Source organism: Anopheles stephensi, chromosome X, assembly GCF_013141755.1.
Source record: "Anopheles stephensi strain Indian chromosome X, UCI_ANSTEP_V1.0, whole genome shotgun sequence".
Lineage (NCBI taxonomy): Eukaryota > Metazoa > Arthropoda > Insecta > Diptera > Culicidae > Anopheles > Anopheles stephensi.
This window is the reverse complement of record NC_050201.1, coordinates 7,921,590-7,943,946: the sequence shown is the minus strand read 5'-3', so window position 1 is coordinate 7,943,946 and position 22,357 is coordinate 7,921,590. Positions and strand designations below refer to the sequence as shown.

Below are 22,357 nucleotides of genomic sequence, written 5' to 3'. Positions count from 1 at the left end.
TCTTGACATTTATTTGATAGGTGTTGAACTCAGATTACTTTCGGTTGTAAAAGATTTACAAACTTTTTTTAAGGGGATTTTTTATATTTGACGGGGGAAATATTTGGGCGGACATCATTGGAATTTGTTGACGACGTGGCCTTCACCCTCATCGGTAGAGATACGCTGAAAGTCAGCGTCCATGCCGCAAAGGACCTTGAGACGATCGAGCGCTGGATTAGCGGAGTCCATCAAAAGACCGGCTACTTGATCCTCGCAACAAACTGCGGGTGGGCACACGATTGCTTCGGGTGATTTGATCAAGTACCTAGGGGTCGAACACTGCCGCAAACAGTACCACGGCAGGCATCTCGAGAAGGTGTGCACCAAGGCATCTCGAATAACGAATGCCTTGACCGCCTTGATGCCGAATAAATGTGGCCCCAAGAACAGCAGAAGGAGACTGCTGGTTAGCGTGGGGAACAGCATCGGACGGTCACTTCTTCAGAAGGAGATTCATCGTGCTTCTCCAATCCAGACAGGACGCATCGGACAGGAGTGCTTCGAGTTACTAGCGCCTTTCAGAAGACCTCATACGATGCCGCCTGTGTGGTTGCTAGTACCATCCCGTTAGTATTTCTCCTAGAAGGCAGCGCGGGGAATACGGGACCGGCTGCGTGAGGAGACGATGAGACGCTGGCAGCAACAGTGGACAGTGGGAACGGAACAACAGCGAGCGCCGGGTTTGAACACGTGGAGAATGATCCCGGACAACAGCAAGGGTGCACTGCACACTCGTCCCTACATGGAGTACTACGTACTTCAGCGCATCGGCAGGGGTCGGATCAGGCCGAGGAGTGGTTTAGTGAGGTCCCGCCGCTTCTCGGGCCTGGTGTCACGATGAATCGCACATAACCCTTCTTATGATTGAACATCATATTATTATAATTGAAAGATAAAAGATCAGGTGAGTTGTCTTAAAACTCTGGTGCAAAGTTCACCTTCGAAATGAGTCTAGAAGTTATGGTGATTCATGAGCTATAGTACTAGCCGGAAGACTCGGTTGGTCGCCAGGTATCATCTTGTATACGACAATGGTCCCTTTGTTTGAGCGAGAATAAACTCACCAACAAAAGGTAACACTTTTGTGGACTGTTTGAGTTCTGATCTGAAGCCATTTTGATGTCTTATTTATGTCCAGAGTCAGGAAGTCTAGCGTTACTTCAAAGAAACATAAGTGTACTCTTCAACGCCACCTGTGGATATTCGAATTCGATCTGTTGTCTTCTTTTCGTTGCTTATCGATCTCTGAGGTCATGCCTGCCATTTCTGGTTTGCTAGACTTGTTGATGTCACGTAGTTCGATAGTCAGTCTAGACAGACGCCAATAATTCCTCTACCACCGGGCAGCCTTCAACTTCTAGATTTGGTGTCTAGCTGGCTACATACACTACATGAGCGACCACTCCAATCGTGTCATAAGTTCTAATAGGAGACATTTTGCTAGTACCTAGTGACTTCCGGAAAATATCTAGTGACTAGAGACTATGACCCATTAGGACTATTATCTAGACCTAATATGGTTATACAACTCGGGTTTATGAAGTTCACAGACTTAAGATGGTCAAAAGTCTCTCTGCTAGAACCAAAAAATATTGGAATGTATCTGAGATATCTTTCCAAGATCTTCTAAATGCCTGCCAGAATTTCAACAAATATTGGAGCTTAAACGACTCTTGCGATCCTTAAATTTGGAATTGTCATCCTGAAGCTTTATCGACTTAGTTTATTATTTCACTTCTATCAATAATGATTGTGTCCTAAGTTAATGATCTAATGATTCTGATGATTTTAGGCTGATCTTTAGCTTAAGCAAGCTGGGGAGACCAACAATATACTGCAGCTATTCAAAACAAATAGGAAACGTCCACTAAGAATATTCTTTGCTGCACGCAACAACAACAAAAAAACCTTGATGTTCCCGAAAATCTCAACTCAACTGCTTACCGTTACCGATTTGTTTCCCTAGAGTGCCGGTGGTCACGGCACACGGCTTTTGCTCGTCTGAATCTTTTTGCCAAATTCTTTCTTACCCCCGTCCGGCGCTTCTCCTTCTCACCCCTCTTCAACCACGGCACAAGTTCGGCTAGCGAGAAAGGTGCGAACGGTATGTGGGGCGTCCCTGCCACCCGCTGCTGGCCACTGCCAGGCGGCAGAATGAATAAATTAAGGCAGAAAGTTAAACAAATATTATCGAAGCAACAAATCTAATTCAATTCGACGCCGGCGGACGCATGGCGGTAGCAGACCGTGTGGTTTATAAGAAAGCGTTGGAGGAGGCGGACTCGAGTGGGCTTGCGAGGAGCGGCAAATGGTTCTAGATTATTTATCTTACCGAAAGTTATGAATACCTTCTGGCAATGATTAAACGTGACTTGGGAAGGAGGTAGTTTGAACGGGGAAGTGTGAGAGAGAGAGAGTGAGAGAGAGAGAACGTCGTCTGCCACAGTCCACAGCAACGGAAACGGCATAGTGGTCAAAGCCAATGTTCAGCTACGGATATCCGGAATTGATCGCAAACTCACTAACCGAACTGGAGAACGGGAATAGAAGCAACAGCACACACACACAAAGAAAAAAAAAACTGCGGGGCTTTGTCTATAGGTAGCCCGAGGGTGTGGAAGCTGAAAAGGGGCTACAGAGGAAGGATAGCCCCGATCAGCCGGTATTTGCTAGGATTTGTTTGAGATTCGACTCGAGAGTGGAAAGTTTCTGTAGCCGAACGCAAGAAGCAGAACGGTGAAGTTAGTAGAACGCGATGGTGGATAAGAGATGGTTCGATTGGAGTGGGAGCGGGAAATGTTCAGGAAATGTATGTGTGTCTGGGTGTGTGTGTGTGTGTGTGTGTGTGTAGATGGAGCCAGAAACTCCCTCGGACCGGATATTCAATCCATCACGTTTCTTCTTCAAACACGTGGCCAACAGTGGATTTTTGAAGTTTGCAGCCTGTATCTTGTGTTTTCGCCAAGAGCTCGTGCGCTGTCTGTTCGCCTAAATGTTCAAAGTTCAAGCAGCGTTGGTAGTATTGGTAGCATACAGGATATACAGGATAGGTTGCGATAGATTGCTAGCACTCTCATAAGACATTTCGTCCAACGCTACTTCGAACGGTTTTACCAACACAAGGCAATTGCTTTAGGTTTTTCTTGTTAACATAACCTACTTCCGGGTCTGTGACTGTCGCCGGTGAGCGAGAACGCCTGAATACAATTCATTCGATTGGTTGGACAGCTCCACACCCGCGCTTCCCATGTTCCGATGCGACAGATTAAGCAACATCTTCGATAAACGGAACTCTCTCGAGGCGTTCTGATGTCCGCTAGAGTAGCTTCACGATTATAACTTCATCCCCGACAGCCGGTACAACTTTTCCGCACATGCCGGTTGGCTTTAAGGCGAGTTTCCATTTTCGACCACCGCTCAAAGCGACCCGTTATTCTTTACGGCCAGTGGTTGCCGCAGGAATAAGGCAAATCCCGCTGCTCCCGCCCGGTCCCAAACTTATCTCCTGATGCTTCCACCACAAGATTAACCCAAGGGAACGACCGACCATTAAACGCGGGCACTACCGAAACAACGTAATTTACCGAAGACGTGCCGTGGAAGTCAGCTGCGCTGTGCCGAAAAACCTTTTGCTAGAACCGAGGCTGCTTTTGTGCCTTTTGGGCCTAATCACCGTGCCGAGCTGCTGTTTGATGTGTTGCAGCTCGAAAGCGACGGCCTTTAAAAACGACGGTCAGCGGGAGCGAAACTCGGTTTCCGGTGTCCGGAGCTTTGTGCTTTTTTGGTTCCCTTCCTTCTCCCTTCCTAAACGGGCGCTTTCCCATTCCTATTGTGCTGCCGGAATCACTTATCGCCAATTTAATAACCGCGTCAGGAGATCTTACGAGATTGCGTGCTTCATTATTTTTCATTTAAATGAAATGCAAATCAGTGCTCGGTGTCCGGTGCCGGTGAAGCACCGAAAAAAGGTGAACCACAACCGAGAATCCTTGAGAAAGGGGGGAAAAAACAGACGGACAGAGAGGGTTTGTGCCACCGGCAACAAATGGTGGCTCTTGGCGAGCTTAATCTGTCACCGTCCAACAGGTTCGCAAATGGGTTGGGGATGTGCTTTCTGTAATGGGGCTACGGTCCGTGCGAAGCGGAGTGTGCGTGGGTTATAAGGGACCGTGGAAGGCTTAGGTTGATTCAATTTAAATCAACATTTAAATGGAGGGTTTCCAGTTTTCTCTCATTTTTTTTTCTGGCTGGTCGGCATAAGAAAGCGACGATAAAAAACTTCCTCCTGGACGCTACACGAAACGATCTCGTTCTCTGATTGCACGGTTGAAACACCTTTTTCCCTGCCGGAGCCGTTATCCTTAAACCGGCCGTAGACGGGACATACTTTTGACGGGATACTTTTGACAACCACCGATTTTCCTTTGTTCTTGTATGCTGTCAGACGCGTCCTCGTAGCTACCGTTTTCGACCCCTCCTGTGGTAGCAGCGGCTACATGCAGCTGTAGCTGTCAAATGCCCCAAAAAAATAACTCCACTGTGTTTATCACTGAGAATCGGATCGAATCAATTATGATTGCAAGAAAATTGTTTTATGTTGTTAATTTTATTTATTTTTCGTATAAATTATTAATAAAAATAATACTCATGTTAACATTAAATATTAGTTGAAATATTCTTGTTTGGGTAGAAACAAAAATTCAGTTTTGTTGAGCATACAACAAGTTCCCGAGGTACGTGGCAATCTACGATATATGCCAATTCATAATACGCGAATGTTTCATAAACAACTGCCTAAGCTTTTTGTTCCGTAAAATTATGTATTTTAAGTTTATAATTTTTTAACTTTGAGTGCATTTATATTTAAATTTTTGGCAATACGTAATCTATCGATTTTAAAACATGAGCGGAACGCGTATTTTGATTATGGCGTATATTGGATAATGCCTGTACGAAATTTGGCTGTTGGGTTGGGGTTTGATAGCGTATACTGGGAACTATGATGTTGCACTATATTCATAGAAAGAGCGGAGTGGTATTCAATGCAGTTGCAGTGTTTATAAAATAAAAAAAAACTGTTGAAATTGTTAAAACCATCGGTAGGTGTTTATTATATGCAACGCGGTAAACTTTCTTTTAAAAAATTTCATCATACTATGATTTCTTTTTAGAATATGGATATCGATTTTGAGGAAATAGCTCCTGCACTTGCTGAGCAAGTAGCAACATTGATGATGCATTTAATAGAAGACGAGGAGGAGGAAGAGGAAGAATCCCGTCCAGCAAAGGTCCGTCGATGCTGGACAACGGACCTCTTTTTGGAAAGGGAAGATGTGTGGGGGCGTCTTCTTGAGGCAATTGATGGTGAAGGACCCAATTATCGTATACATGACTTTCTGCGTCTGGATCGGGAGGAGTTCCTCCACATTTTATCGTTGATAGCCCCAAAAATTTGCCGGGAGAATACGAATATGCGGAAAGCCATAACACCGAAACAACGGCTTGCCATCGCGCTACGCTACTTGGCTACAGGGGACTCATATGAATCCCTAGCCTATTTGTTCAGGGTAAGTTTTTCAAAGCAAGATATGTATATTCTTCTACTAACTACTGATTCTGTTCAGGTTTCTAGCCGATCTGTATCCCATATCGTCCAGAAAGTGTGTTCTTGTCTAATACAGGACCTTAAGGAGTATGTCAAGGTAATATTTAATTCATATATCTTATTAAGGTTTACTAAATCGTATTTGGCACTGCTGGCGCACTTGTAGCGGGGTCGATTATCGTCGGGGAGAGTCATTTTTCTAAACCTAATTGAACGGTCCCTTTGAATGCAACATTGAATAATTAGTCTCACGGATACAATCAAAACCAGAATCCCCAGTAGCAGGAATGAAACGCAGAAACAACTTTCGAGATTGTGCTATCAAAACAGAAGTATCTTATCTATAGAAATTATTCAATTCGTTAAGCAAACTTTGCATAATTGGATAAAAACTAGCATGACAATCCTTTAGTGGTTTGCGGTTGTGGTTTTTTCTTGACCTTAACCTTGACCTTGACCTTTTGCTTGACTTACTCAAGCAAGGAATGGAGCTAACTTGAAACGTGATTGTATGATCCTACTCGACAGCATATTAACACACGTTGAACAGAAATGAGACTGTTAGAAGCAAACTCTGTAACATAAATATTGGTTAATTTAAAAAAATTGTAATTGTTCTATTAAATGTGCACAAACGCCAATGTTTCTACATCTCGGAACAACAGCTCGCACAAACATGTAAATGAATGACCCGGAATCCAAGAGAAAACTATTGCAGGTGATGAATGGATGTCGTTAAGGATCTGGATGTGAGGGTCTTAAGAGGAGCCGTGTTCGAGAGCGGTCAGAACACTGGCACTGTCGGCGAAGATGACGTCCGGAATGTCGAACCGGAATCTTTCGTCGGCGGCAAGTCGGATGGCTATTGCTTCAGCTGAAAAGATAGATGTGTGGTTAGGGGAGCTTGATGGCTCGGTTTTTGAGGCTGGAATGGATCCCACAGCCGGTTGACTACCGATTTACGGAGCCGTCTGTGTAAATGTGGTGATGGTGCTGGTATATGGTCCGGATCAGGAGCGTTAAGGTGCTATTGGCGATGTGGCTGTTATTTCCGGTTCCCCGGAGAGTGTGTTTTAGTTACCAGGGACGTATGACCCTGCGGATGGATTGGATGATCGGAGAAAGCTGGTGGTTGGTGAGTTGGTGCAGGTCGGTGTTAACTCTGGTAATGAGGGCAGTTGCGTCGATTCCTTTCTCAAGGATCCAAACCCTGTAATGACCGGAACGTTTTCATTCCATTATTGCGCAAAATAATTCAGTACTGAAAATACCCTCGTTCCGGCAGTTTCAATAAATTGTTATAGAAATGTAGATTTAATATTAAGTTAATGAAGATTCAATCGCATATTTACTAGCTCTATGTTTAAGAGTAGGCAGGCCTTATTTTGTCAACAAGTAGCCCTTTCATATGCGTTAAAGAATGGGCCCAGACCGCATAAATTTATATGCCTAACATGCCCCACATTGACAGGGTTCATTTTGAAGCTACAAGCGCAAACGTTATTCAATCTGATGCGTTGATATTGGCGTTTTCACCTAAAAAGAAGAAATGAAGTATCCGTGCTTTGCACAAAGCTATCTTGTTGTGCTTTGATTGTATAGTAGTAAACAAATATCTTTTTGGAAAATTTGGTGGCTCTGAAAAGAGCCAATGAGTGGCAAAAATGGGATTTCGCCATGGTGTTTGTGCATGCTGCTGCTGCGACATGGTGATCGAGTTGTTCGGTCGGCACGGTGATCCAGTTGTCCAGTCCAGAAAATATGAAATAGAAAATTAGTTCATGATGTGAACAATGAGGATGGGTTATGTACTTACTTATTTACTTATCAGGCGATACAACCGCCTCGCGGTCTTGGCATCCTGCAGAAGTCTCGATCGGTTCGGTGATCGTGGCGTTAGTGGCACCAGCCTCCACAAAGCAGAACCGGACATACAAATTCCAACTGGACCGTCTTTCCTTACGCAAAACGGATTATTCAGCTGCTGCCAAAATAAGGCAAGATAGCCAGAAATGGCAGTCCAAGACCTCGTGAGGTTGAAAAGCCAAAGGAGAAAGACGACGAACAAGGATAGGATAGGATAGGATAGGTATGACAGCATAGACAAGGATAGGAGAGGATAGGAGAGGATAGGAATTACAGGTAGTCATGGTCACGGTTTTGAGAGGCATAATAACTTGTAACCTGCTCGTTCATCGTATTGGTTACCGCCTGAATCAGCTTGGCACAAAACTCTGGGTCACTTTGTTCAAAAGTGGCAACTTGTGCCTCCACAAAATCACCCAGAGCTCTGGCCTTGGTGACCGTACGACGAGCAGACGATGTCTCACAAATCCTCTTAACCGTTTCCAAACATTCAGTAATTTGGAGGGAACGACTATTTTGCTTCCGCTTTCGCGGATTTAATTGCCGTCCCGGAAGCATGGTGGATGTGGATGGGGTCGGTGGCAATTCTTCCAAATGCTCCCGCGATGAGGCACTTGGCAGAATGCCGGATGAGGGTAGGACCGGTGGGTGGGAGGGGATCATGGTTGATGTGGATGGGAGTGGCGACGATGCTTCCAAATTTGCCTGAAATGATAGATAAAATTATTTATAACTATTGATGGTAACTTTCGGAGACACAAATACCATATTCAGCGTATAATTAAAAATATCCCGCGCGCTATAAATATTGAAATTTATATAATAAAATGGATGTTTTCATTAATTTAAACAACACCCCTTCCCCCCCCCCCCCAGGCACCCCTTCCTTCCTGTACACGAATCGTTAACAGTTTGACAAAATTGTTGGTCAAATTTTGAGTTGACGCTCCGTGTACTGTATTCATAGTTGCACGTTACACATAATATTTATTTAGATTTTTATTTTATATCTTTTCAGCTGCCGTCCAGTGCTACAGAATGGCTTAAAACATCGAGCGCATTTGAGGAAAAGTGGAATTTCCCTCATGCTATTGCTTCAATTGATGGAAAACACGTATCCATCAAAGCACCATCAAATTCTGGGAGCCAGTTTTTTAATTATAAAAAAACATTCAGCATAGTCCTTCTGGCTATGGTAGACGCCAACTATAACTTCCTTTTTGTTGACGTCGGTTGTCAGGGACGTATATCTGATGGTGGCGTTTTGGCAAACAGCCTGATCTATCACAAACTGGAACGGAACGAGTTGAATATACCCCCTCCAGAAATTCTCCAAGTTCCGTATCAGATAAAGGTTCCATACTACCTTTTGGGTGATCAGGCGTTTGCCATGAAAGAATACTGCCTCCGTCCATTTGGAGGAATGCATGCGGCAGATTCCGTGGAGCGTCATTTTAACTACAGGCATTCTCGGGCGCGTCGAACCGTGGAAAATGCGTTTGGCATACTATCACAGGTGTTCCGAGTGTTCCTGAAACCGATAGAGTTGGAACCGCCCGTAGCAGAAAAGGTCGTCTTAGCAGCTGTTTACCTGCACAACTTTAGACGACGACAAACGCTATACAATTTTTCCGATGCACTTCTGCCACCCAGTACAAGTCAGCCTTCCTCATCGATGATAATAGAAGAACTGGATGATGTAGCAACACCAGCTTCAATGCTTCCGATCCCTGCTATACCCATTAGGCCAACCAGAGCATTGCAAAACATGCGAACACATGTAGCCCATCATCTTAAGTGGAATGACCCACTTTCTTATCCTCTACCACAACCCCGAAGAGCTGCACAATAATAGTAACATGATCACCAGCATTATCATCAGGTCAGGATGGGATTTGATCCCCGGTCCTGCCGTAAAAACCGTTGCTGGTATCCATGTTGGCAATCGAACCGCCCCGTATATAAATATGTGTGGCAGCGCTAGGAAGTATCGACAATCACTTATATAGATTACTTACGGAATTCAAAGTTGGCCGCGGTACCGTCGTGTCCTGCAGGAACGCCATATGCTCATAAGCATACCAACTGTGTTCTACAATGTCATCCGTCCCTGCAATCACGTTATACTTTGTTAGATACAAATAAATAAATAAAAATCCAAATTATTTACCTGCTCCAGTCACCATACTACGCGAAATGTCCTTGCGAATCCGTCTATAGGTGTTTGAGAGGTTTTTCCACTTTGCGTGGACAACCTCGTGCGAACGCCCCATAACGTTCGCAATTTCCTTCCATGCCTGGTGGCGGATCTCGGCATTTTTGTACATGCGATCCGTGTCCTTCCACAGGCATGTGTATGATTTTACCAACTCTATTAGTTGGAGAACTTCCTCCACCTCTTGAATTGGCTGGAATAAGAAATAGGAAACAAATTGTTAGTTATATAGCTACAGATTAAGTCCCTTGAAGGCCCTATATACAATATAAGTGTGGTATCTGTACCACCTCGAACATGTCCACCGGGGGAGCGTTCCCCTAAGCGGAAACTACTAAGAGGAAACCTCTAAACAGATTGAAAACTGGGGGTCCTTGCTTCTACTGGTCGGACAGGAGGGGAGTGCATTGTGAGTTTCACCAACCACCCCCCCCCCCCCACTCCGCGGCCACTCAGTCCATTGAATCTGCTGTTCAGCCAAAAAGGGGTCGAGGGGGGATCGATCTTTTGAGGATCCTTTATAAGCTCCTTAATGATCTTAAGTTGAATCCGCCGCTGCTGCTGTTACCTTTTTAACCTTTTTAACTTCATAAATTTCGTGATACTTACATTTTTTACTTGCTTCTGACCCGATTTCTCCATATTTTAAGCAATGAAAATTTTTAAGTAGCAACACTGCACAGCCAAACCGACAGACTAACTTGCGTTTCTGGGAAAGCGTTTAACGATCACTAAGGAAAAAGCATGGTAGGTGAAGTCAAAATGGTAAAAAAAAAATTTTCCCAATTTTTATTATTCCGGAAATTGCTGTTCAACAAATCAAAAGCAATGAATTTAGCAATTAATGAATAGCAACAATTTTACCAAAACCAATCCATTTCCGTTTTATGTAAAGTATCAGCTGGTACATTTTATTTTATTTTGACCCTACCGCTAATGCTGTAGTTTCACTGTGTGCGGCTTAAAATCGATAAATTTAAAAAAATAACAATTTTCCATTCGTTTCATAAATCATTTCTTTATTTACATCATAAATATACAAAACAATATTGAACAGTATAAGAACATTGTATTTGTGATCGGTTGTTTATCGGAAACATTTGTAAAAATGTTGATATAATTACCATTTCGCGGGTTGGGTAAATTAGCAGGAAAATAGATAATATTCACAGCTTTCCTATAAATCATTCCATAATATCAATTAAGTGAGGAGAAATTTCTTCAAATATAGTATTGACGAAAAGCGCTACAATTCTTAACCATTTAGAAACATATATATTCATTTCCGGAATCATAACGGTGAATTTTTAAATTTATGTGTTGACTGTTCGTCGCACGACAGTTCAACTCCCCAACCTACCAGTGCTAACCACCACATCCCCGATCCGTCATCCAAGTCGCCGGCGTGTTTCCCGCATACATCGGGTTACAAGCCGGCGACTTGAGAACAATAGGTCGCTGGAGCTGTCAAAAGTCGCCTGTCAAAAGTATGTCCCGTCTACGCGAAGCTTTATGATCCGGGCCGGTGTACACTTTAAATTTGCTGTATCAAAAGATTAGATAGATCCGCCGGGTTTGAGATGAGCTGCAGATTGATAAAATCGTTACTGGAGCTCTGCTGGAAGCGGATTCGGAGTTGCCCGTTCGGGTTTGGACGCTATCGCGCTTAATAAATATGTCTCTCCCACTCTCTCTCTCTCTCTCTCTCGCTTCGCAGGACACATTCAATTCTCTCACACACAGCCTATTTTCATAAACCCATTAGCGATAAGCATTAAATAATTTCGACAATTAATAAGCAATATTGTGCGAGGCGAAATAAATTCGAGCTTTAAAACCGGACCGTACCCGTGTGCGTCCGTTCCGTGGTGCAGCGATATCGGGGCACAGGGACAGGAATATGCACCTGTCTCAACCAGCGTGCGATATGCCGGTGAGCTTCGATTTATGCAATCCGCAACAACCAACCAATTCCAATTACGCACAATGGTTTATGGGTGGTCATTTTTTTATATATATTTCAAATATATTTTTTGACATACCTTGCTCTATGCAGAATTTGAAAATACAATTTAAGAAGTTAGGAGTTTTTAACATACCTATTTCACAACTTGGTTAGAAATGAATTAAGGTGATTTTAAGTAACTATCTTAAAATACACTTTTATTTCGTTATTTTTTGACCAACCATCGAATTAACAGCCCATAGCTTTAAATTACGAGACAATAACGGCGCCGGATTCACACGGCAGGACCGGGGTTCAAATCCCATCCACACCGCCTTCTACGGGTCAAGGCTGACTACTTTACTACGGATAAAACTAAGTAATAGAAAGCCAGAAATGGCAGGCCGAGACCTCTTGAGGTGGTAAGTGCCAAGGAAGAAGAAGCTCTAGAAAATCAATCTCCATAGAGCAATTATTAATTAAATATTTTGCTGTATATGAGAATAAACAAACAATTATACACAAACGATTCATTTTTTCTGTATCTTCTTTGCAGATATAGTATCCGATCTCTTTCTCTCTCTCTCTCTCTCTCTCTCTCTCTCTTTGCCTCGCTCTCTCTTTTTCTTTCTCGAAATCAATTTTATTTCAAAAATAATTATCACTTTAAATACTCTATCGAAATCGTGGTTCTATAAGTTTTCTCAAAAAAGCAGAAAAATAAAAAAAAAAGATAAATTGTAATTGTATTTTAACACCAGAAATTGTCGAAACATTTCAATTTTTTCACCATCGTTTTTGTCATTAATTTTACTGCCGTAAGAAATTTTAGGTTCATAGGGACCACATATTGAGGACTAACATAAAATTCCGAGAAGCATTGGCAGCGGGAAGTAGGAGTGATTTTGAATCTAGAAAACAAGGAAAACTTAGGGGCGGAGAATGTTTGCTCAGTTTTTTTTTTATATGGCACACATGTTAAAAGAATAAACTAAAAGTGCAATTTATACTATTTTAATATTTGCTTTTAGTTGTTGTTTAATTTGCAAACAATTTTCATACTGTAAAACTACTCGGATTATCAAAAAGAAGCAAACGTCAAAAATAAGATTGAATTCGAAAAAAGTTTAATGTATAGTTTTTATTATTTTTCCGTTTAAATTATGAACTTTTTTACAAAAATAAAAAAGAATTTCATTTTATAACCCTGTACATACAAACTAAATATTCTACTTGTCTTTGTTGCTTATCAAAATAACATTAAATAAATTTATTCGATTTGCATTCCACAATTTTTCTGTTCTGTCCCATAGTGCAGCGTGTACCGCTTGTTCGTGCCTGCCCCCGTACCACAGGCGAACACTAATTATGCGTAATAGCCCGTACAGCCCACATTCCGCACGAAAATCGGATCAACCGGTTGCATTCGGGATCGGGCGAGTGGCGGTGGATTGGACAGGCCACGGATCGGGCCGGGTTTTGGGCAGGCCCATTTAAATGTAACCAATATTCGTCAAAGCGGGCGGATACAAGTCCGTGCGCAATATGGCAGCGGGCGGATTGATTAAACGCAGAACAAAAGCTCCAAACCACCCCGCGTCAGGTTCATAAACCTGGTGCGCTAATAATTTCCGGCTTCCGGCTTCCGGGGTGGCGGCGGGGTGGGTGTAGAAGCGGTGAGGTGTTTAACGCGAAATAAATGGTGTCCGAGGGCACACCCCACAACGGTGTATAGAGGGTACAGAAAAAAAAACGAGAAGGCAAAAGGTATAAATGTAGGCGCTAAACACGCACGCCAATGTAGTTTGCAGCGTGATTTAGTAGCCATTTTTAGCACCGTGAAGCGCTTGCAACAAACCAACATAATCTATGCGCTGGCAATTAGCTAACAAGCACTTGTGCTCCAAACACTGGGACAGCTGGGAAAGATCCTGTGGCTGGTACGGTGGTGCGCTGCGGCTCCGATCAATTGCGCATGTAAACAAGGAGGTAATTAGTTTGGAGCGCTTTTTCCCGGAAGCAATGCTCCCGGGTTCAGCGGATGTTCTTGGACGGGTGTGCTCTCCACTACTCCAAATACACATCCCGGCTGACATATCATTTAACCAAATAAGCACACAGGTTTAAGAAGTGTGGATTCACCCGGAAACGCCCTATTTACTTTTACACCAACGCACAATCCACATTTTCGCACACTATGTCACACATACCGTGTACGTTGATGTTGCTTAAATGCACTGATTGTCTCTCACTCTCTCCCTTAGATAAGGTACAGTAATTGCATTAGCACATTTTGCCGAATGGCAGTTTTGACAGCCGGCATTCACAGCAAAATGCCCCTATCTCATTCGGATCGCTTCACAACCAGCCTACGTCGTGGGTAGATCGAGATCTCTGGAATGTTGGATCACGTGGGGGAGGATTTTTTTTTTGAGTGAAAACCCCCATTTTGCCCCATTCACACCACACGGGGACGGGTAAAATCGGGGTAAAAATCAGTTAGCCAAAGGTTTTCGATTATCGGACCCGGTTCGGCACAATGTAGCGCTGCGCTGTCATGGTATTGATTATTTTCAATTAGTATGAAATTAATTTTTCCTCAACGATTTTCGCGCGCGCGCGCCCACTTATCACGATGCTGCTAATTGTGGATGATTTTCCGTGCTGCCGTTTTTGGGGGGGGATGATAGATGGATGGGGTGGGTGGTATTTTTTTTGTTTGTCCTGTCTTTTTTTTATTCATGAACAACCTCTTCATGCGCTTTCCCTCGTCTCGGTAAATCATATTAACGTGCTTCAATGGTACCATGGCACCGCTGTAGCTGTGGAAGGTAAATTTCCATCTGTATGAGGCCTTTTTTTCTCTCCTATTTTCCTTTTTTTTCTCCCTTGCATGCAATGTTGTTGATAGATTTTGTACGTAAAATAGGCGACAAGGGAATGTGGGGAAGGCGCGTCCGGAAAAGCGGATTGATTTGGCAAATTAGCATAATGGCTGATGAGACTATTCGGACGGTGCCGTTCACCGGTTGCGGACGGCACCGGAGGGATGATAATGAGGATTAGTAAACGCTTAATTATTTCCAAATTTAATACACCAACACACGCGCGCGGTGGTCCACCCACGCCCCATTTGGCAACGTGATCGTCAGTTTGATTGGGGAATAAATGTTGTGCGGTTGTTTCGCCGATTTTGTTTTCATTGCTTCTAATAGTGTGGCGAGCGCTAAGGAGAAACCCGGGGGGCGCGAGGCGAGCGAAAACCGATTAGTAGTCCCGGGAGATGGATGAAATTCCGTCGAACTAATGAATTTTCCAAATACTTTTACGTGGAATGTAAATACAATATTTGATCAACAATGCACGGTGCGTTGGTGGTTTCGAGCGTGCCTCCCAAGTTGACCGAACAATTCATAGTGCGGTGGTTAAGCAGTTATAGTGATACCGATTGCATACAGGCAGGCTGAAGCATCTGCAAGCACTGGGAAAGTATGCAATTTTGTGTTTTTTTGCTCTCTCAACGAAGCTTTTTAATTTATTGTTATCATTAAAACAATAGGGATGTATAGGTCAGAGGTTCACAAATGCTTTGTTAGTGATTGTTCGGTGCGTAATAGATTTAAACAATATTTATTTTTATTTTCAAATGGGTTTTAATTGCTCTTTGAGATGACGATACTTTTTTTTCATTTTGGAGGGCCTCTATGAATTGCTGGCATTTTAAATTAATTGGTGTATTTTTTATGACAAATTTATCCTTACCGTCCCTTACTGGGGAAGTTTGAAGCCAAGCCAAAACAAGGGGAAGCGTTTTTTGCTGTACGTTGCCTATATTTAGGCGTTTTATCGACCTACCATTTCTGGCTCTCCTTGACTTGAATATACCCGTAGCTGGACAGTCAGGTGGTCCTGCGATCGGGAAGGCTCTCCGGATGGGATTTGAACCACGGTCCTGCCGGTATCGTCTCGGTCTCCAAATAGTGACGGTTCGGTGGTCATCAAAATATAGTATTAGCGAAATCGACTGACCTTGCAACATTTTAATTCGTTATTAAAACAAAATAAATCCTTTGTAGTGCGAATTGCATAAGCTTAGGTACTGCTAGTTTTACTGAGATGTAGGGATGGGGTTTTCCTGTCTTTTGCCAGATCGGATGTCAGTATATTAATCTTGCCTACGAGGAAATGCTCGGGACGGGATTCGATATCTGCTCCTACCTTATGGATCCTACAGCTGAAACGGAAATCCGAAGTCCATAATCTTTATTCGGAATAAAAAATAAGTCCGAACTGGTCGGAATCATTCTTTTGGATTGTATCGGACATCTGACCAAGAGCGTCCATAAGTGGCGGATCAACCCTGGATCGGAAGGAGCGGTTGAATCGGAAGGAGCGGGGCTTCAACGGTTAGAGAAATCCTGTTGTTCCTCTCTAATATTACAATTAGAGGGGTCTAAACGCTCGAGGCCTCCAACTATCTTGACCCACCACTGGCATCCATCTCTACAATGATGTCATTAGGGTCTAACAAGACTCCAGCCGTTGTCGTTTTGTATTTTAATTGTTTGCTTACTTGAATCAACATACTCTAGCATCGTAAGCGCCGGTCTTCATACGACAGGACAGGGGTTTAAATTCATACCGGACCATCTCCCTGTAAGAAGAGCTGAAACCTATGCTATGGGTAAAACCAAGTCACAGAAAGCCAGAAATGGCAGGCCGAGGTTGTATTACCATCGGAGAAGAAGCAGAATTGTCGAAAGCAATGGGTTGTATTGTTAGCAAGTGGTTGGTCAGGTTTAATAATTATTTCAAACAGAGCTTCGGCAATTACTTACTCCGAGGTCATCGTCGATCACTCGTTTTTAGTCTCGGGCTGTATTGATCTCTACCGTAGTGGATGTTACCTGCGAAGGATCAGTCGACTGTCCAGTCTTAAGATGTTCAGAAGAATCGTCCGACACTAGCTCGTAGTAGAGTTTGAGACCTTACCATGGATAGGGACACACTCAAAGCTCTTGAAAGAGTTGAACGTCAGGGTATAGGTTGTGCCAAGCTCTGAAAACCATTTGCTTGTGTGCTGGGAAAGACAGCTTTATTTATGTCAACAATTCAGTAGTTTACAGTTAGTTCGTTTTCTTCTTGTAAAAATGTTTTTCGGGTGGACAAATTTCTGATAGAAGCTGAGTTGAAAAATTGATTTACTAGCTAAAGCCGCTCTAGATATAAAATGTAAAAAAGCCATATTTTCTCCTAGAAATATTCGTGTCAAAATGGCGTCTCATGATTTCTTGCTTGCCTTGTTCTAAATAATCGTATGTTTCGATGCCCATTTCGAGTGCGATATTCAGTGAACGAAATAGATATTCCACCTGAAATACTGTTTCCACGAAATTCTTATCATCAACTGTTGGCCGATTCGGAATATCTTGGGACTCGCGTAATGATGTTCCCTTATCGTCTTGACAAGTTCCGCCGAGCAACAACATCCCCCGGGGGTGGGGCAGGTTTGAGGTTTGGTGCCGAGAATATAATTATTGAACTCCACAAAACCATCCCATCGGACCGTGCAAGCAAGCAAGCGAGCAGAAAAAAAAACCCGAGACCCATTAATTTGAAGCATTACACGCAATGGTTCCTGGTGGGTTTGAAAGCAGAAGCAGAAGAAAAACATGCCACCTCCTCCGAAAACAAATAGGGCAAAATGGAAACTGCTGTACTAATGAATCTTTCGACCGGTTTGACACCGCTCAAAACGTCGAACGAACGGGCCGACAAATGATGTAACGATTGCAAACAATAGATTCGGTCGGTTTGATTGATGATGATGGTGGCGTACACTGATGAGGCTGCTGCTGGGAGTTCTAATCATCAACGCACCATCGTATCGGAGCGAGCCTTGGAGACACCTTTCCGTGGCAGCTTTTTCCACCGTCTCGCGAGATTTTGAGAAATTAAAATAATGAACAATCGTGGTTGATAATTTTTGTGCCCTGATTCGGTTGCGTTTTCGGGGGGGAATCGGACGAGTCGAGCCCGGGAGAGAGTTTTGTTTTTCTTTCGTAACGTACACGGAACGGTGGGAGACGGCCACGTTACCGTAAAACCTGGTTTTAGTTTGAAACAGATGGGGGGAAAAATGTCTCCTGCCCGGAAAACCACACCATCCAGGTCGTTCGTCGGCACACGCTTGGCTGTGTGTGTGTGCTCCTTCAGCAATAATTCATCAGTTCCACAGCAGCAGAGTTGCTGGACCCTGGTTCTGGGTGCTAATCTCCCACTCTCACACGCCACGCGCTCATGGTTTAATTTCATTCCAAACCGACCGTGGCCTGCTGTTGCTACGTCTTTTGCGGTTTTGTGGGCGATCCAAACTGAGTGCCAGAGAGCGTCCAGACAGTGAAAGTGGATAATTTTTTTTTTCTCCATTGGTTCACAAGAAGAAAAACATACGCCCGTACTATTATGTGTGGAGGGAAGAGGTGATGAGGGGAGAGGGAGAGAGAGAGAGAGAGTAAGGCAACACGAAAAGGGATCGAGTGTGATGATGGAGGGTGTTGAAGTTACAGTTACCACAAACGCCCGCTCAACCACCACCGCCCGGATAAAGTTTTAAATTATTTTTTTGACATTTCAATTTCTGCTGTGTCCTTACGGTTGCTGTCTAGGCCACTCTGCAACGGTGGGTGTCCTTCGGCTACCTTGAGAGGTTTTGTTGCCGGTGTCGGTGGAGCTTACATTTGCCCGGTACAGACCATAGGGAGCCACTGCCAAGCATTCTCAACTCACACCAGCTATGGTTGAAAGGCGCTGGGCGTAAGGGTGTCCCGGTGGGCTGCAGGTGTGCCCCAATGACACAGCATACAACTATGTTTAAAGACACAGCATAAATAATTGTAAGTGTTTGCCTTTTTTTTTGCCGGCAGCTTTTTGCCGGGTTCATTGCGACTTCATAATACGGTAAAACTTTCACATAAAAACCACAAAACCCAGCTTTTGAGGTTTTGTTTTTTGAAGAGGTAACCCCACAACTATCCAGATGTAATGTGTGTGTGTGGCTGAAGTATGTTAGCCCGTATTATCCAATCGGGGGTGACTCGTTTTCGGGTTTTGTAAATGTGCTCAATGTTGCAAAACGTCAGAAGACCCGAACCAGTCCATAAACTGACATCCCCTTGTAGGGTTTCGGTCCTTGCCATCACCATCATCATCGTCACTGGTGCGCTATACTTCAGCAAAGTGGCCTTCGGTCGGCTTGCTGAACGCTTCCATCAATGTGCGGTTGGGACGCAAGTTTTATGTGAGTCTAAAAATGGGCCTAATCGTCCCATTTCGTTTGGTTTCGGGATGCCCTTCCATCGATATTGGGCTGAAGAAGCTGTTTGACCGATTGTGGGGAGCGAGAAAACCCTTTGAGGGGCAGGAAAAAGTAAGCGCGATACCTAATATGCTAAATTTTAAATGTTCGTAAAGCCAATGCGAGTTACTTGAGGAATTGGGGATGCAATAGCAAATTAGACCAAGCATGATATATGAGGGCGTGATGGTTATTTTATTTTATAACAAACATTTTCTCGATTAAGATGTCTTACTTACTTGCTTACTTATCAGGCGCTACAACTGCTTTGTGGTCGTGTCCTGCTAAAACGATCCTCGATATCGCTGGGTCGACCGGTGTCATTCTCATGACGTGACCAGCCCACCAGAGCCTGACGAGTCTAATTCGCTGAACAATGGTGAGATCATCGTACAGCTCGTAGAGCTCGTCATTGTAGCGGCTCCTCCATTGTCCTTCCACACATACGAGGAATCCTTCTGATCCTTCCTCCTTCTGAGCATCTTCCTTCTGAGCATCTTCATCTCGAACGTGAAAAATCTTTCTGAGCATCTTCATCTCGAACGTGGCTAAGAGGGCATCGTCAGTTTTGGACAGAGTCCATGTCTCAGAGGCGTATGTGAGTACTGGGACTATGAATGTTCTGTACAGTCCCAGCTTCGTCCGTCGCGACAGGTATTTTGAGTGGAGAAGTTTACTTATGCTGTAGTATGACCGGTAAGCAACCAGTACGCTAGCGCGTTACTCAACATCAATATTGTCGTCGGTGCTGATATTTGACCCCACATAGATTTAGTGCGACCACCTATCTATACATTATCCCTGCGTAAATCAGTGTTTGTTAGCAGGGCTGCTGGTGGCGCCACCATCATTTTGATTTCCGCCTCGTTAATCTCTAATCCGATTGTGCCGCTCGCTAGATGCTTAGATGTCTAGTTACCTTTCTTTTGCTTGAAGATATCCCCACTCAGTTATCATAATGTGGATTTGGCATATCATCAGTTATATAAGAGTGTGTTAAGGATCTGGACAAGAGTTTTACTCAGATGTAGCAAGTTTTCGCAGTCAGTTATGTGACCCAGGAGATAACGGCGCCAATCTTCACATAGTAGAACCTGAGATTGAAGTCCATCCCGACATTTCCCTCTCAGTAAGGACTGACAGTTCAACTGCATCTAGTAAGGTATTATAGGAAGGATAAGCACACTGGTCGTTATGCCTAGAACACGAAAGAGGTCATCATAATACTTACTCAAAATGATCCAAGATATTCAAGGTCCGTCAGAAATATATCCTATACATTGTAGATTGAGCATCGATGAAGCAGTTTATCGAGCTTCGTGGGTCACCCTTACTGAACCGGGCTTTATTTTCACAAAAAAAGAAAATGAAGAAGAAGATGACTTGATGTCTTGAAAAGAAACAGCTATGTTTATTAACCAGGATTCGGGTCAGGGGGCGTCTCACTACAAAGTTCAAATATTTTATGAGCTATTAGATGATCATTATTTTGATGGTTCATTTTGTATAGTCATCAAGACATATCTGACTTTACTGGAATGATAAACCTGTCAGTATCGTTCAATAGGAAGATTAACGGTGAACCAGTACATCGGCAGTAATGATGAGTATCTTCCAGAGGAGTTTGCTCGGTTGACTCCAATGGTCAAATCATGTTTACGAGAATTGCATTAGACATGCCCGCCCGTAAAGTTTTTTTTTCAGGATGTCCCAAATGGAGTACAGCGGAGTCGATTACAAACAGAGCTAGTTAAAAGGATTTACTTCTTGGCAGAATGTTCGTGTCATCGTTAATTGAGGAGACTATAACGATTAAATCAATATGCTTGCAAGGAAGAAATATGATTGTATGTCCTCCTTTCAGAATAAAGACCCAGCTATTAGTCTTTGGAGAAAAGCCTTATTTGCATCATCCAATAAGCTTTCCTACAGGGATGCACTGAAGGGTTAAAAGTTTCCGATTTACTCTTTAACAGAAGTCTCCTAAACCATCTTCACACGCCGAAGGCAGAACGTTCGAAACCGATGAATGAACCAATGCACAAGCTCATAAAAATGCTCCCTTGAAAGTAATCCTTCCTACTTCCGCACTCCGCCCAGAGTGAGATACCGGAAATGAGTGGAAGATATCCTCATGCACCCCACTGTCCTATTCCTACCCAGTCCTAAACAACAACCACAAAAAAGGTTGTTTAAAGGTTTGACTTGTAAAATGTCTTCGCTCCTAGCTGTGTGCGAATGTTGTTTGTGCTCTCGTTTTGTTTATTTACTTTAGCGGCGAGTGTGATTTACTACCGAACCGTCCGGCCATCCGTTGCCCATTGCGGAAATGAGTAAGAATGACAGAATGAAGGGTAGCAAAAGGCTTTCTGACTGACGTCAGCCCACTCGAAATGGTGGGTGGAGTAGCTAATTAATCACTTCATCCTCTCAACTGACTCTCTCTCTCACACACACACTCGTAGCGTACAGGCCGGAAGTCCGGGTAAAAGTGCTGGTTCCGGGGTATTTCGCATTTAACTGACCATTAAGCCAGCCTCCACCGTAGTGCGTGGATTTAATCTTGATTTACGCTTCCCTGCCGTTTGCAACAGTGAAACCTGCGATGGTTAATGAGTGGCTGGTGAAAGCTTATTAAAACCCGCCCGGGTGGCCAGAGATGATGGAGGGGCGGGGGTGGGAGAAGGGCATTTTTTAGGGTAACAGAAGTCCTCCAAGAGTCCACGTTCAAATGTCAACCATGTTTCCGTACCGGACTTCGGCCAAAAAGGGGGTTTCGGAATCGTTGGCGAATGATTTCGGTACGACTTCCTTACCTCATCGGGGCAGTCCATGCTTGCGTAAGCTGGTGTGCATCACACACACACACACACCCTCTTGGCGGGAAACGGGGGTCGTAAAACGTCGTCTAATAACTTCCGGACTCTGGAGTTCCCTTTTTAATGGGATGGAGGAGTTCAACCTTCATTTCAACCGACAAAACCGCCAGATTCGAACGTCACAAAGTGAAAGTCCCTTTTTTGTGGGCGCACTGGAGTTGGGGTGGGACTTTCATCCTTTTTCTCACCATGTTGCCCCATCAACCCCCCCGGGAAACCTTCCCTCGTCACTCACCCAGTAATGACCGCAAATTAACGTTCTAATTTTTGGTCGACAACTTTTTGGGGCCCTTTTTGCTGACTTTTTTGAGGCTCGTTTTGTGCCTGGGTGGGGTGGGGGGTTTTGGTCTGGTGGACGCTAGAATAGTTTTCCGTTGGAGGCAGAGCGGTATTGTAGAAGGTTTTCCTAGGTTTCAAATATCTCTACTTCAATGATTGCCACACGGCC

General features: G+C 43.8%; 2 protein-coding genes across 2 annotated transcripts; one reads left to right on the top strand and one right to left on the bottom strand.

The window, feature by feature from the left end:
* Nucleotides 1-4,703: 4,703 nt before the first annotated feature.
* LOC118517397 (protein ANTAGONIST OF LIKE HETEROCHROMATIN PROTEIN 1-like) lies at nt 4,704-10,012 on the top strand. Its single transcript, XM_036063461.1, has 4 exons — nt 4,704-5,141; nt 5,214-5,609; nt 5,667-5,744; nt 8,532-10,012. The coding sequence occupies exons 2-4, from the start codon at nt 5,217-5,219 to the stop codon at nt 9,363-9,365; spliced, it is 1,305 nt and encodes a 434-aa protein (XP_035919354.1). The 5' UTR covers nt 4,704-5,141; nt 5,214-5,216; the 3' UTR covers nt 9,366-10,012.
* LOC118513462 lies at nt 9,511-10,370 on the bottom strand. Its single transcript, XM_036059683.1, has 3 exons — nt 10,338-10,370; nt 9,684-9,921; nt 9,511-9,623 (listed from the first exon to the last, which is right to left on the bottom strand). Exons 1-3 carry the CDS (start codon nt 10,368-10,370, stop codon nt 9,511-9,513), a joined length of 384 nt encoding a protein of 127 aa, XP_035915576.1.
* Between the last annotated feature and the right edge of the window lie 11,987 nt (nt 10,371-22,357).

Coding starts and splice junctions, on each gene's coding strand:
- LOC118513462 (XM_036059683.1), bottom strand. CDS start 10,370: ATGGAGAAATCGGGTCAGAAGCAAGTAAAAAAT. Junction 9,922..10,337: donor GTCAGAAGCAAGTAAAAAAT/GTAAGTATCACG, acceptor TTCTTATTCCAG/CCAATTCAAGAGGTGGAGGA. Junction 9,624..9,683: donor TAGTATGGTGACTGGAGCAG/GTAAATAATTTG, acceptor ACGTGATTGCAG/GGACGGATGACATTGTAGAA.
- LOC118517397 (XM_036063461.1), top strand. CDS start 5,217: ATGGATATCGATTTTGAGGAAATAGCTCCTGCACTTGCTGAGCAAGTA. Junction 5,610..5,666: donor CCCTAGCCTATTTGTTCAGG/GTAAGTTTTTCA, acceptor GATTCTGTTCAG/GTTTCTAGCCGATCTGTATC. Junction 5,745..8,531: donor ACCTTAAGGAGTATGTCAAG/GTAATATTTAAT, acceptor ATATCTTTTCAG/CTGCCGTCCAGTGCTACAGA.